The sequence below is a fragment of the Cuculus canorus genome, chromosome 3, assembly GCF_017976375.1.
Source record: "Cuculus canorus isolate bCucCan1 chromosome 3, bCucCan1.pri, whole genome shotgun sequence".
Taxonomy (NCBI): Eukaryota; Metazoa; Chordata; class Aves; order Cuculiformes; family Cuculidae; genus Cuculus; species Cuculus canorus.
In genome coordinates, this window is record NC_071403.1 from 122,788,174 (window position 1) to 122,802,918 (window position 14,745).

General features: G+C 62.1%; 2 protein-coding genes across 3 annotated transcripts; both read left to right on the forward strand.

Moving 5' to 3' along the window:
* Positions 1–7,359: 7,359 nt before the first annotated feature.
* Positions 7,360–10,298, forward strand: LOC128851701 (uncharacterized). Its single transcript, XM_054062368.1, has 5 exons — positions 7,360–7,527; positions 8,206–8,559; positions 8,661–8,821; positions 9,358–9,568; positions 10,161–10,298. The coding sequence occupies exons 1-5, from the start codon at positions 7,360–7,362 to the stop codon at positions 10,287–10,289; spliced, it is 1,023 nt and encodes a 340-aa protein (XP_053918343.1). The 3' UTR covers positions 10,290–10,298.
* Positions 10,187–12,904, forward strand: LOC128851596 (targeting protein for Xklp2-like). Of its 2 annotated transcripts, none has more exons than XM_054060904.1 (3): positions 10,187–10,316; positions 11,598–11,755; positions 12,238–12,903. In XM_054060904.1, exons 1-3 carry the CDS (start codon positions 10,304–10,306, stop codon positions 12,346–12,348), a joined length of 282 nt encoding a protein of 93 aa, XP_053916879.1. In that variant the 5' UTR covers positions 10,187–10,303; the 3' UTR covers positions 12,349–12,903. The 2 variants fall into 2 exon arrangements, with proteins under 2 accessions (XP_053916879.1, XP_053916878.1); XM_054060903.1 differs by having other exon boundaries at positions 10,219–10,316; positions 11,577–11,755; positions 12,238–12,904.
* The last annotated feature ends 1,841 nt before the right edge of the window (positions 12,905–14,745 follow it).

Consider the following 14,745-nt stretch of genomic DNA (forward strand, 5'->3'; position numbering starts at 1 on the left):
GAGCGGCGAGACGCTGGAACAGGTTGTGCCAAGGGAAGTTGTGGCTGCCCCATCCCCGGAGGTGTTTGAGGCCAGGTTGGATGGGGCCTCGGGGCAGCCTGATTTAGTGGGGTGTCCTTGCCCGCGGCAGGGAGGTCGGAACTAGATGATCTTTAAGGTCCCTTCCAGCCCCGCGCTGTTCTAGGATTCTCTGAGGCTCCCAAAGCTTCTTCCTGCCCCTGAGGAAAGGGCAAGAAATATTTCTGCTTGTTTCTTTCAGGTGTCCGGGTTCGAAGCTCTGCCTTCGTCTGACCGTGTGAAGCTGCCGGAGGAGGTCAGAAGCCCAACTCAGCCCGAGCTGTTCCTTCTGCGGGTGGATGAACGGGATGCTGCTGCCCTCCAGAGCTGAACGCGGCCGGTAGGATGAGAAGGAAGGGTGAGGGGCACAGCTGGACTTGAAGCGGCGTGTGTCGTTGCGATTGTTTTCAGCAAGCGTCCTGCCCGAGTTGTACGGGGATTGATATTCGAGCAATGACCTGTCCCGTCCTGGGGGAGAGACTTGTCCTGTGGATTGGGGGGGGGGGGACCGGTGCGTTTGAGGATTTCCTTCCCCCTTTGAGGTCAGCGATGGGATTTCCCACAACTGTATGAAGAGCTGTGAGGTATTTTGCGAGCAGGTCTGTGCCCAGCTGGATCCCTTTGCTGATCCCTTTGTGCCTGGGCACTTATCGGCGTGTAAACGACCCGCTGCTTTTCTCGTGGGAAGCCTGCAGTGGGCACCTGAAATTTTCTCGAGGTGATGTTTGGCAAAAGTAACTGGCAGGCAACACGGGACGTGACTTTCTGGTTTCGCTACGGTTTTCTAAGCAAAGGATTTCCTCGGCCTGCCTTTTCCAGTGCTGCGAGTGGTGAAGTTGGGGCGGGGGGAGAGGGTCTTTTTGTTAACATCTGGCACCGGATGTGGACTCTCTTCCCTCGCTGCTTGAACAGGGCTTGGAAAGGCAGGAGGGTTTAAAGCTCGTCCCGTCACGGTGGCGTTGCCGGGAGCTTTCTGTCCTTCGAAAGGAAACGGAGCTGTTGTCGGGTCGAGTGACAGAGGCTTGGCTGCTAACTCAGCACTGACGCTGCTGAATGATGGTTAGGCTGGCCGCTGCCTCTTCTGTGTCGGCAGAGCCGCCAGTGCCCTGCGCTTACCTGAGCGATTCCGTAGCGGCTCGTGTCCCCAGGGAGCGGGGGGAGGTTTTCATCTCTGCACCGTTCCCCTGTCCCACGCTAAGGTGGCGGCTGCATTGAACGAGTGACTGGTGTGCGTGCCGGCTCGGGATCTGGGTCAGTGGGACGTGGGGAGCACCCCGCGGAGAGAGCTGTCGCTCTTCCCGTTCCTAAGGGGGTGAAGGCATCTATAGCCAAGGGCAGACTGAGCTTCGTTGGGCACGGAACCAGCGAAAAACTCATCCGTATTAACAATTGCGTGCGTGCCTCTCCCATGAGAACATCTGTGACGGGGTGACGTCTGTGCGAACAGGTCTCACGTTTGGGCGTAAGGTTTCCCCTTTTCCTGAGGCCCGGAGGTATCTAGTACCTGCCCGCACGAGCTGAAGCGCTCCAGAGGGAGGCTTCCGTTCGACGCTAGTACCGCGCTGCTTCGCCGGACTGTCTGTGCGCCAATGTTGTCTCCTCCTGCTGCTAAACTTAGAGAGTCCTTTCGGTGCTGCAGTTCTTGAAAGCCTTGTGCCGGCAACGAACAGGGAGCTGCGAGCGTTTGAGAAACGGTGGGCAGGTAGAGGAGCCGTAAGGAAGAGGCGCCGAGAGCGGGTCAGGCAAGACAAGAGCAGTGGGAACAGGAAGAAGTTTCTCTGCCAAGACGAGAAAATGGTAAGTGTGCTCTTTGTGAAGGGGGGGGCTGCAAAGTAACCCGGAGGGATGCGAGGGTTTGCTAAACGAGCCAGTGTCGCTGTCGAGCTGCTTTAAGACGGTCTTTTCGAGTTTTCCTGTTGCAAACTGACTCCTCCTTAACTTTACGGCTGGTCTGGAAAAAAAAAAAAAAAAAAAAAAACCAAAAAAAACCCCGCAAAACCACCCCCACAAACGAAAGAGGCAGCTCTGCTGAGACGGCCGGGTTTCGGAGCTGCACAAGCGTAGTTGCGGGAGCAAGAATGATCTTTGTAAAATCCACAACCTCGAAGCATGCCTTGCCTGTTCCTGGTGGCTCGCTCCGGTGCCCGAGGCAGCGAGCAGTCTCGCAGACCGACGCCCGCCTTCGTCACACCGATGAACTCCCCTGCGAGTTCCACCTTCCTCAAAACTACAACCGTTTGCCTCGTTTTGGCTTTGATTTCTTTTTTTTCACAGGTTCACGAGGCAAACCCGGTGCGCAAACACCGCAGCGCAGGAGTGGAGCCCAGCGATCAGCCGCTGACTGTGCCGAAGTCTGCCGACGTCTCAAGTAGACTCCGGTGCTGACGGGCATCTGTGTCCGCTCTCCGGACAGGCAGAGAAGAGAGGGAGCAGTTACTTTTGTGCCATCGCTCTGTCTCAGTGCTATGCTTGGTTCCATTCTCGTTAACGCTTGAAACGGCGGATGGAGGCGAGCTCCATCTGAGGCAGGTGTCTCGGGCACGGCAGGTGGGCAGTGCCGCGTGTTCTCTCTGTGGCCTGGCTTCGGGTCTAGGCGCCTCGTCCTCCGGAGACTAACCCCTTGGCCTTGTTACTTTGTACAAATATCGGGTACCTGAACTAGATCAAAATTCCTAACCGGACTGCTGTCCCTCACTGCTGGGCTGAATCCCTTTCCTGCAGAGGCTTTGGTGAAAGGCACTTGCCCAACGTGCAACAGTGTGCGTGTCTGGAAGAGGCGCCTTGCTGTCGTACCTCTCGCTCTCCAGTGAGTGTTTCTTAGGCTCGTGGTCGGTGTTCAGCTGGAATTGTGTGCAGTCTCCGGGGCTGCGTGTGTGTGCGCAGTGCAGGCAGGAATGCGTGTGCACGGCTCGAGGTGTGCAGAGCCGAGCGTGTGCCCGCAGGTTGAGTGTGCAGGGCTGTGTGCGGGCGCGTGCGTGTGCAGATATGTATTGTGCGTGTGCACATCTGTGTGCGTGTGCTGGCGAGGGGACGCCCCGGGGGCTCTGGGGACACCCCGGGGGCGGTGGGTGCTGGCGGTCCACGATGTCCGCACCCTCCAGCCGCCCCTCACCCCCACCCCACCCCCCCCCCCCAGACCCCTCCAGGTGAGGCTGCGGGTACTGAGGAAGAAGAGGTTGAAGGCTTCGGCCAAGGGCGCCGCAGCCCCACGCCAGCCCCGTGAGTACACGCGTGTGAAGATGCCCCAGACGGCACTCGGGTGTGAGCACACCCTGCACACGCATACGAATGTGGTTGGCGTGTGGAGTGTTACTGGTGTGCGATTGTCATGTCGTTAGTGTGTGACTGGCATGTGATTGGTGTAACTGGTGTGTGAATGGTGATTTGCGTGTGCCTGGCACGTGGAGTGCGAGTGGCATGTGATTAGCCTATGAGTAGCACGTTATTGGTGTGTGACTGGTGTGTGATTAGCGTGTGATTTGTGTGTTGTTGGTGTGGTCTTGGCGTGTGTCTGGCGTGTGATTGGGTTGTGCCTGGTGTGTGACTGGCGTGGGGTGTGTCGGCATGTGACTGGCGTGCGGTTGGCGTGCGATAGGGGTGTGGTAGGCGTGTGGCTGTCATGTAACTGGCACGTGACTGGCATGCGATTGGTGTGTGACTGGAAGGTGATTGGCGTGTGGTGCGTACTCGGTGTGTGGAGTGACTGGCGTGTGACTGGTGTGCGATTGGTGTGTGGAGCGTTACTGGTGTGCGATTAGGATGGGATTGGCGTGCAGCTGGCGTGTGACGTGTGATTGGTGTGTGATTAGTTTGTTGTTGGCGCGTGACTGGCGTGTGATTGGGTTGTGACTGCGTGTGTTTGGCGTGTGCTGTTTAATTGGCACGTGTCTCCCTTTGGCCGGGATCCCTGTGCTCGGGAGGGAACGGAGCAGGGGCTCAGTGCTGCCGTGCCGTGGCCGCAGAGCGGTACTGCAGCCTGTGGGAGGTTGGGGGGGGTAAGTGTGTGTGCGCGCGGGGCGGGGCACGGTGGGGCGGTGCGTTTCAAAGCTCGTCTGGGCTCCGCCCGGCGACCGTTCGGCACGGCTCGCCTCTGCTCTGCTCTTCGGCGCCCTTCCTTTCCCCCCGCCCGCTGCCGACTGCGGCCGGTGGGACGCAGGCTGGGGCTGGGAGAGGGACAGCGCCCCGCGTCCTCCCGCCGAAGCCTCCCCATCCCTGACCCGGGTGTCCGCGTGCCCCGTGTCCCTTGACAGCCCCGTGTGTCCCGGCCCGGCTCGGCTCGGTTGGGCTGCGTTGGGCTCTTCTCTTTTCATTTTAGTTGCGCTCGTTGTCGGCAAACTACCAATGGGGCGGTGCGGTGCAGAGAGCTCAAAGCTCGGCAGCGAATCGGCGCCGGCAGAGTGCTCGAAGGGGGGGGGGGGGGAGGAGACATCGCTCCCATTGGCTGAGCCGCGCGTCACTCAGCGAGAAGCGACCAATCGGCGGCGAGGGGGCGGGCGTAGGGGAGACAGCGGCCATTGGCTGAGACGGCCGTCACTCAGCGAGAAGCGACCAATCGGCGGTGGCAGAGCGCCGAGGGGGCGGGCGGAAGGGAGAGCGCTCCCATTGGCTGAGACGGCCGTCACTCAGCGGGCAGCGGCCAATCAGCGGCGGAAGACGGTCGAGGGGGCGGGCGGAGGAGGGAGCTCTTCCATTGGCTGGCACCCCTAGGCTCCGGCATGAAAGCAGCGGTGGCTCAGTGCTGCCGTGCCGCGGCCGCGAAGCGGTACTGCAGCCTTGGGGAGAAAAGGGGTTTGTGGGGGGGGGGGGGGGGGGGGGTGCGGCGCGCGGCCGGCCGGCGCGTTTCAAAGCTCGGCTCGGCTTCTGCTCGTCGGTGCCATTCGTGCGGCAGCGGCCGCCTGCGGCCCGTGGGATGCAGGGTGGGGCTGGGAGAGGGACAGCGCCCCGTTGTTTCCCCCCCGCTGCGGTCTCCCGCCGGGAGTCGCCCTGTCCCAGCCCGGGGCAGGGGGCGGTGCGCTGTGGGTGGGCTCACGGGGCTGGGCTAGCCGTGCCGGCGAGGCGAGGGGGGCGGGCGAAAGAGAGGTCGCTCCCATTGGCTGAGATGCCCGTCACTCAGCGGGAAGGGAGCAATCAACGACGGCAGAGCATCGGGGGGGGGGGGGAGGGCGGGCTGCGGGGGGGCGAAAGGGAGAGCGCTCCCATTGGCTGAGACGCCCGTCACTCAGAGGGAAGTGACTAATCAGCGGCAGCAAAGGGTCGAGGGGGCGGGCGAAAGACAGGTCGCTCCCATTGGCTGATGCGCCCGTCACTCAGCGGGCAGGAACCAATCAGCGGCGGCAGCGGGCCGAGAGGGCGGGCAAAGGAGCCAGCGCACCCATTGGCTGAGGCGCCCGTCACTCAGCGGGCAGCGACCAATCAGCGGCGGCAGCGGGCCGAGGGGGCGGGCGGGGGAGCCAGCGCTCCCATTGGCTGAGGCGCCCGTCACTCAGCGGGCAGCGACCAATCAGCGGCAGCAGGGGGGCGAGGGGGCGGGCGGGCGAGCCAGCGCTCCCATTGGCTGGTACGCCCGTCACTCAGCGGGTAGCGACCAGTCAGCGGCGGCAGGGGGGCGAGGGGGCGGGCGGGGGAGCCAGTGCTCCCATTGGCTGGTACGCCCGTCACTCAGCGGGCAGCGACCAATCAGCGGTGGAAGACGGTCGAGGGGGCGGGCGGAGGAGGGAGCTCTTCCATTGGCTGGCAGCCCTAGGCTCCGGCATGAAAGCAGCGGTGGCTCAGTGCTGCCGTGCCGCGGCCGCGAAGCGGTACTGCAGCCTTGGGGAGGAAGGGGTTTGTGGGAGTGGGGGGGGGGGGGGTGCGGCGCGCGGCCGGCCGGCGCGTTTCAAAGCTCGGCTCGGCTTCTGCTCGTCGGTGCCATTCGTGCGGCAGCGGCCGCCTGCGGCCCGTGGGATGCAGGGTGGGGCTGGGAGAGGGACAGCGCCCCGTTGTTTCCCCCCCGCTGCGGTCTCCCGCCGGGAGTCGCCCTGTCCCAGCCCGGGGCAGGGGGCGGTGCGGTGTGGGTGGGCTCACGGGGCTGGGCTAGCCGTGCCGGCGAGGCGAGGGGGGCGGGCGAAAGAGAGGTCGCTCCCATTGGCTGAGATGCCCGTCACTCAGCGGGAAGGGAGCAATCAACGACGGCAGAGCATGGGGGGGGGGGGGGGGAGGGGGAGGGCGGGCTCCGGGGGGGGGGGGGGGAAAGGGAGAGCGCTCCCATTGGCTGAGACGCCCGTCACTCAGAGGGAAGTGACTAATCAGCGGCAGCAAAGGGTCGAGGGGGCGGGCGAAAGACAGGTCGCTCCCATTGGCTGATGCGCCCGTCACTCAGCGGGCAGGAACCAATCAGCGACAGCAGCGGGCCGAGGGGGGCGGGCAAAGGAGCCAGCGCTCCCATTGGCTGAGGCGCACGTCACTCAGCGGGCAGCGACCAGTCAGCGACGGCAGCGGGCCGAGGGGGGCGGGCAAAGGAGCCAGCGCTCCCATTGGCTGAGGCGCACGTCACTCAGCGGGCAGCGACCAATCAGCGGCGGCAGGGGGGCGAGGGGGCGGGCGGGGAAGCCAGCGCTCCCATTGGCTGAGGCGCTCCTCACTCAGCGGGCAGCGACCAATCAGCGGCAGCAGCGGGCCGAGGGGGCGGGCGGGGGAGCCAGCGCTCCCATCTGCTGAGGCGCTCCTCACTGAGCGGGCAGCGACCAATCAGCGGCGGCAGCGGGCCGAGGGGGCGGGCGGGGGAGCCAGCGCTCCCATTGGCTGAGGCGCTCCTCACTGAGCGGGCAGCGACCAATCAGCGGCGGCAGCGGGCCGAGGGGGCGGGCGGAGGAGGCAGCGCTCTCATTGGCTGCACCGCGTGTCACTCCGCCGGTAGCGACCAATCAGCCGCAGAGGAGGGTTCGAGGGGGCGGACGGAGGAGAGCGGGCTCCCATTGGCCGAGCCGCATGTCACTCAGCGGGCAGCGACTAATCAGCGATGGCAGCGGGCCGAGAGGGCGGGCAAAGGAGCCAGCGCTCCCATTGGCTGAGGCGCGCGTCACTCAGCGGGCAGCGACCAATCAGGCGCACCGGAGGCTTCGAGGGGGCGGGCGGAGGAGAGAGGGCTCCCATTGGCTGACCGAAACGTCAGTCATGGAGCAGCGACCAATCAGCGGCGGGACAGGGCCGAGGGGGGCAGGCAGAGAAGGTACCGCTCCCATTGGCTGAGCCGCGTGTCACTCGGAGAGCATCGACCAATCAGCGGCGGAAGTCGGCCGAGGGGGCGGGTGGAGGAGGTCGTTAATGGCGCCGCTCCTGCCCGCGCGGCCGCTCCCCGCGGTTGACGGCGCCGCTCCGGGCTCGCTCTCCGGGAGCCGCGGTACTCCCGCGGCCGGGCTGTGCGTTGCTGGCGCCGGGACCGGCTCGGGCTCGGGGCCGTTCGGGGCCTTCGGTGCTGTGTCCGTGCTCTGCGTGAGACGCCGCGGGGGGGGAATCCCCGCTTTGGGGCGGGGGGGCGAAGGGTTAAAAGGAGGGGGAAAGGGGGCCAGCTGGGGAAAAACGGGGCGGGGGGGAAAGAAGGGGGGGGGAGGGGGAGGGGAAAAGGGGAAGGAGACAGTTAGGAGGGAGGTGGCTTTTTTGAATCCCTTCTGTAACCGGGGTTCTTTGCCTTTCAAACCCTCCCACCTCCCACGGTTTTACAACGATGCAACATCCGGTTTCGCCTGCTACAAATCCTCTCGGTTTAGACTTTTCTCTCTTTGCGTTGGCACAGGATATCTGCTTAGCCTTGTCGTGTAGTTGAGGCTTACCATCTCTTTCAACTTATTTTTAGTATCGCAAGCGAGTGCGGAAGGCTGCGTGTGCTCCTGGCTGTCCTAGAACGTGAAGGTGGTGGATTGCCCAGCTGCGGTAAGCTCTGCTGCCTTAGGATGGTTGTGTTGAAGACGCCCCTTGCGTAGGGAGGCTGACGCGCTGACGTCAGCAGTCTCCCGCAGACGGTGCTTGGGACCGGCAAGGGGGGTGCTGGAACTGTTTCCTTGGGCAGAATTTGCCCACGGCTGAGAGGGTGCTTTCCGGGGAGGCGACCGAAACCCGACTCCCAATCCCGGTTCCGTGAAGGGGACGGTTTCTTGAGCAAACCGTGTCCAGTCGGGTCTTTCTCTGAAGCGTGCGCTTGTGAACAGAGCACCGGCGTGCCGCTGTTACGAACGCGGCTCGACCGCTCGTGGCTTTGTTTGGGAGGAGTTGCGGCCTCCCTGCGAAAACCTAAAGCTCCGGCTGCTGCTGTGCCGGATCCTAACGGTCCCCGTGAGCAAAGCTAGCCTCTGCGGTGCCCTTCGAACCGAGCGACGCCAGAGCAGAGGCACGTGGAAGTTTGCCCCTTCTCTTCCGGTGCCCGTGACGGAGCGCAGCGAATACGAAAAGAGGCAGTGCTGGAAGAATTGCCGAAGGAGAGGGTACGAGCTCAAAGCTGCCTCGGGTTCCGGTGCTGAAGCGAAGCGGGTGCGGCAGGACTTACCTCGTGTTGTCGTCTGTTAAACTCCCAAAGCTTTTCCTGCCTCTGAGGAAAGGGCAAGAAATATATTTCTGCTTGTTTCTTTCAGGTGCCCCGGTTCAAGGCTCTACCTCTGCCTTCCTTTGACCGTCTGAGGGCGCCAGAGAAGGTCGAAACCCACGCTCGGCCCGAGCCGTTCCGTCTGCGCGTGGATGAACGGAGAGCGCTTGCCACCGTACGGAGCTGCAAACAGCAGATGGGAGGAGAAGGGTAAGGGGCGCGGCCGGACTCGAAGCAGCGCGTGTGGTTGCGATTGTTTCACAAGGCGTCCTGCCCGAGTTGTATGGGGATGTGAGTTTGAGCAACGGCCTGTCCTGTCCTTGGCGTGAGACTCGCGCTGTGGGTTAGGGATTGGTGTGTTGGAGGCTTTTTTCCCTCCCCCCGCCGTGGGGTTTCCCCCAAGTGGATGAAGAGCTGTGGGGTGTTTTCTGAGCAGCAGCTGTGCGCAGCTGGATCCCTTTGCTGACCGTCTCTGTGCCTGGGGATTTACTGACCTGCAAGCGACCCGCTGCTTTTCCTGTGGGAAGCCTGCAGCGGACAACTGACGTTCTCCTGAGGCGACGTTGGGCAAGAGTAGGCGGCAGGCAACACGGGACACAACTTTCTGGCTTTGATACGATTTTCTAGGCAACCAGTTTGCTCTGAGTCAACCTGCCTTTTCCAGCGTTGCGAGGGCGGAAGTTGGGGCGGGGGGAGAGGGTCTTTTTGTTAACGTCTGGCGCTAGATGGGCTCTCTTCTCTCGCAGCTTCGACGGGGCTCGGAAAGGCAGGAGGGTTGAAAAGCTCATCCCGTCACGGTGGCGTTGCCGGGAGCTTTCTGTCCTTCGAAAGGAAACGAAGCTGTTTTCAGCCAGGGTTCTGGAGACTCGGCTGATGGGCACCGAGAGCCAGTCAGATGGTGGCGAGAGCGGTGGGAAAAGGAAGAAGCTGCTCCTCCGAGGAGACGAGCGACGGATGGTAGGTGGGCTGTTTTCTGTGGACGAGGGCAGCAAAGTAACCCGAGGGGAGGTGAGAGCGTACTGAACGTACACCTCACGCTGTTGTCTGTTAAACCGGTCGGGGGGCTGGAGCACCTTCCCTATGAGGACGGGCTGAGAGAGTCGAGCTTGGAGAAGAGAAGGCCCAGAGGAGATCTTATAGTGACCTTCCAGTTACCTGGAAGGGGCCTACGAGAAATCTGGAGGGGGAACTATTCATAAAGGCTCGTCGGGGACAGGGCGAGGGGGGGAACGGGTATAAACCAGACAGAGGCAGATTTAGACTAGACGTTAGGAAGGATTTCCTCACCGTGAGAGCGGCGAGACGCTGGAACAGGTTGCCAAGGGAAGTTGTGGCTGCCCCATCCCCGGAGGTGTTTGAGGCCAGGTTGGATGGGGCCTCGGGGCAGCCTGATTTAGTGGGGTGTCCTTGCCCGCGGCAGGGAGGTCGGAACTAGATGATCTTTAAGGTCCCTTCCAGCCCCGCGCTGTTCTAGGATTCTCTGAGGCTCCCAAAGCTTCTTCCTGCCCCTGAGGAAAGGGCAAGAAATATTTCTGCTTGTTTCTTTCAGGTGTCCGGGTTCGAAGCTCTGCCTTCGTCTGACCGTGTGAAGCTGCCGGAGGAGGTCAGAAGCCCAACTCAGCCCGAGCTGTTCCTTCTGCGGGTGGATGAACGGGATGCTGCTGCCCTCCAGAGCTGAACGCGGCCGGTAGGATGAGAAGGAAGGGTGAGGGGCACAGCTGGACTTGAAGCGGCGTGTGTCGTTGCGATTGTTTTCAGCAAGCGTCCTGCCCGAGTTGTACGGGGATTGATATTCGAGCAATGACCTGTCCCGTCCTGGGGGAGAGACTTGTCCTGTGGATTGGGGGGGGGGGGACCGGTGCGTTTGAGGATTTCCTTCCCCCTTTGAGGTCAGCGATGGGATTTCCCACAACTGTATGAAGAGCTGCGAGGTATTTTGCGAGCACGTCTGTGCCCAGCTGGATCCCTTTGCTGATCCCTTTGTGCCTGGGCACTTATCGGCGTGTAAACGACCCGCTGCTTTTCTCGTGGGAAGCCTGCAGTGGGCACCTGAAATTTTCTCGAGGTGATGTTTGGCAAAAGTAACTGGCAGGCAACACGGGACGTGACTCTCTGGTTTCGCTACGGTTTTCTAAGCAAAGGATTTCCTCGGCCTGCCTTTTCCAGTGCTGCGAGTGGTGAAGTTGGGGCGGGGGGAGAGGGTCTTTTTGTTAACATCTGGCACCGGATATGGACTCTCTTCCCTCGCTGCTTGAACAGGGCTTGGAAAGGCAGGAGGGTTTAAAGCTCGTCCCGTCACGGTGGCGTTGCCGGGAGCTTTCTGTCCTTCGAAAGGAAACGGAGCTGTTGTCGGGTCGAGTGACAGAGGCTTGGCTGCTAACTCAGCACTGACGCTGCTGAATGATGGTTAGGCTGGCCGCTGCCTCTTCTGTGTCGGCAGAGCCGCCAGTGCCCTGCGCTTACCTGAGCGATTCCGTAGCGGCTCGTGTCCCCAGGGAGCGGGGGCAGGTTTTCATCTCTGCACCGTTCCCCTGTCCCACGCTAAGGTGGCGGCTGCATTGAACGAGTGACTGGTGTGCGTGCCGGCTCGGGATCCGGGTCAGTGGGACGTGGGGAGCACCCCGCGGAGAGAGCTGTCGCTCTTCCCGTTCCTAAGGGGGTGAAGGCATCTATAGCCAAGGGCAGACTGAGCTTCGTTGGGTACGGAACCAGCGAAAAACTCATCCGTACTAACAATTGCGTGCGTGCCTCTCCCATGAGAACATCTGTGACGGGGTGACGTCTGTGCGAACAGGTCTCACGTTTGGGCGTAAGGTTTCCCCTTTTCCTGAGGCCCGGAGGTATCTAGTACCTGCCCGCGCGAGCTGAAGCGCTCCAGAGGGAGGCTTCCGTTCGACGCTAGTACCGCGCTGCTTCGCCGGACTGTCTGTGCGCCAATGTTGTCTCCTCCTGCTGCTAAACTTAGAGAGTCCTTTCGGTGCTGCAGTTCTTGAAAGCCTTGTGCCGGCAACGAACAGGGAGCTGCGAGCGTTTGAGAAACGGTGGGCAGGTAGAGGAGCCGTAAGGAAGAGGCGCCGAGAGCGGGTCAGGCAAGACAAGAGCAGTGGGAACAGGAAGAAGTTTCTCTGCCGAGACGAGAAAATGGTAAGTGTGCTCTTTGTGAAGGGGGGGGGGGGGGCTGCAAAGTAACCCGGAGGGATGCGAGGGTTTGCTAAACGAGCCAGTGTCGCTGTCGAGCTGCTTTAAGACGGTCTTTTCGAGTTTTCCTGTTGCAAACTGACTCCTCCTTAACTTTACGGCTGGTCTGTAAAAAAAAAAAAAAAAAAAAAACCAAAAAAAACCCCGCAAAACCACCCCCACAAACGAAAGAGGCAGCTCTGCTGAGACGGCCGGGTTTCGGAGCTGCACAAGCGTAGTTGCGGGAGCAAGAATGATCTTTGTAAAATCCACAACCTCGAAGCATGCCTTGCCTGTTCCTGGTGGCTCGCTCCGGTGCCCGAGGCAGCGAGCAGTCTCGCAGACCGACGCCCGCCTTCGTCACACCGATGAACTCCCCTGCGAGTTCCACCTTCCTCAAAACTACAACCGTTTGCCTCGTTTTGGCTTTGATTTCTTTTTTTTCACAGGTTCACGAGGCAAACCCGGTGCGCAAACACCGCAGCGCAGGAGTGGAGCCCAGCGATCAGCCGCTGACTGTGCCGAAGTCTGCCGACGTCTCAAGTAGACTCCGGTGCTGACGGGCATCTGTGTCCGCTCTCCGGACGGGCAGAGAAGAGAGGGAGCAGTTACTTTTGTGCCATCGCTCTGTCTCAGTGCTATGCTTGGTTCCATTCTCGTTAACGCTTGAAACGGCGGATGGAGGCGAGCTCCATCTGAGGCAGGTGTCTCGGGCACGGCAGGTGGGCAGTGCCGCGTGTTCTCTCTGTGGCCTGGCTTCGGGTCTAGGCGCCTCGTCCTCCGGAGACTAACCCCTTGGCCTTGTTACTTTGTACAAATATCGGGTACCTGAACTAGATCAAAATTCCTAACCGGACTGCTGTCCCTCACTGCTGGGCTGAATCCCTTTCCTGCAGAGGCTTTGGTGAAAGGCACTTGCCCAACGTGCAACAGTGTGCGTGTCTGGAAGAGGCGCCTTGCTGTCGTACCTCTCGCTCTCCAGTGAGTGTTTCTTAGGCTCGTGGTCGGTGTTCAGCTGGAATTGTGTGCAGTCTCCGGGGCTGCGTGTGTGTGCGCAGTGCAGGCAGGAATGCGTGTGCACGGCTCGAGGTGTGCAGAGCCGAGCGTGTGCCCGCAGGTTGAGTGTGCAGGGCTGTGTGCGGGCGCGTGCGTGTGCAGATATGTATTGTGCGTGTGCACATCTGTGTGCGTGTGCTGGCGAGGGGACGCCCCGGGGGCTCTGGGGACACCCCGGGGGCGGTGGGTGCTGGCGGTCCACGATGTCCGCACCCTCCAGCCGCCCCTCACCCCCACCCCACCCCCCCCCCCCCAGACCCCTCCAGGTGAGGCTGCGGGTACTGAGGAAGAAGAGGTTGAAGGCTTCGGCCAAGGGCGCCGCAGCCCCACGCCAGCCCCGTGAGTACACGCGTGTGAAGATGCCCCAGACGGCACTCGGGTGTGAGCACACCCTGCACACGCATACGAATGTGGTTGGCGTGTGGAGTGTTACTGGTGTGCGATTGTCATGTCGTTAGTGTGTGACTGGCATGTGATTGGTGTAACTGGTGTGTGAATGGTGATTTGCGTGTGCCTGGCACGTGGAGTGCGAGTGGCATGTGATTAGCCTATGAGTAGCACGTTATTGGTGTGTGACTGGTGTGTGATTAGCGTGTGATTTGTGTGTTGTTGGTGTGGTCTTGGCGTGTGTCTGGCGTGTGATTGGGTTGTGCCTGGTGTGTGACTGGCGTGGGGTGTGTCGGCATGTGACTGGCGTGCGGTTGGCGTGCGATAGGGGTGTGGTAGGCGTGTGGCTGTCATGTAACTGGCACGTGACTGGCATGCGATTGGTGTGTGACTGGAAGGTGATTGGCGTGTGGTGCGTACTCGGTGTGTGGAGTGACTGGCGTGTGACTGGTGTGCGATTGGTGTGTGGAGCGTTACTGGTGTGCGATTAGGATGGGATTGGCGTGCAGCTGGCGTGTGACGTGTGATTGGTGTGTGATTAGTTTGTTGTTGGCGCGTGACTGGCGTGTGATTGGGTTGTGACTGCGTGTGTTTGGCGTGTGCTGTTTAATTGGCACGTGTCTCCCTTTGGCCGGGATCCCTGTGCTCGGGAGGGAACGGAGCAGGGGCTCAGTGCTGCCGTGCCGTGGCCGCAGAGCGGTACTGCAGCCTGTGGGAGGTTGGGGGGGGTAAGTGTGTGTGCGCGCGGGGCGGGGCACGGTGGGGCGGTGCGTTTCAAAGCTCGTCTGGGCTCCGCCCGGCGACCGTTCGGCACGGCTCGCCTCTGCTCTGCTCTTCGGCGCCCTTCCTTTCCCCCCGCCCGCTGCCGACTGCGGCCGGTGGGACGCAGGCTGGGGCTGGGAGAGGGACAGCGCCCCGCGTCCTCCCGCCGAAGCCTCCCCATCCCTGACCCGGGTGTCCGCGTGCCCCGTGTCCCTTGACAGCCCCGTGTGTCCCGGCCCGGCTCGGCTCGGTTGGGCTGCGTTGGGCTCTTCTCTTTTCATTTTAGTTGCGCTCGTTGTCGGCAAACTACCAATGGGGCGGTGCGGTGCAGAGAGCTCAAAGCTCGGCAGCGAATCGGCGCCGGCAGAGTGCTCGAATGGGGGGGGGGGAGGAGACATCGCTCCCATTGGCTGAGCCGCGCGTCACTCAGCGAGAAGCGACCAATCGGCGGCGAGGGGGCGGGCGTAGGGGAGACAGCGGCCATTGGCTGAGACGGCCGTCACTCAGCGAGAAGCGACCAATCGGCGGTGGCAGAGCGCCGAGGGGGCGGGCGGAAGGGAGAGCGCTCCCATTGGCTGAGACGGCCGTCACTCAGCGGGCAGCGGCCAATCAGCGGCGGAAGACGGTCGAGGGGGCGGGCGGAGGAGGGAGCTCTTCCATTGGCTGGCACCCCTAGGCTCCGGCATGAAAGCAGCGGTGGCTCAGTGCTGCCGTGCCGCGGCCGCGAAGCGGTACTGCAGCCTTGGGGAGAA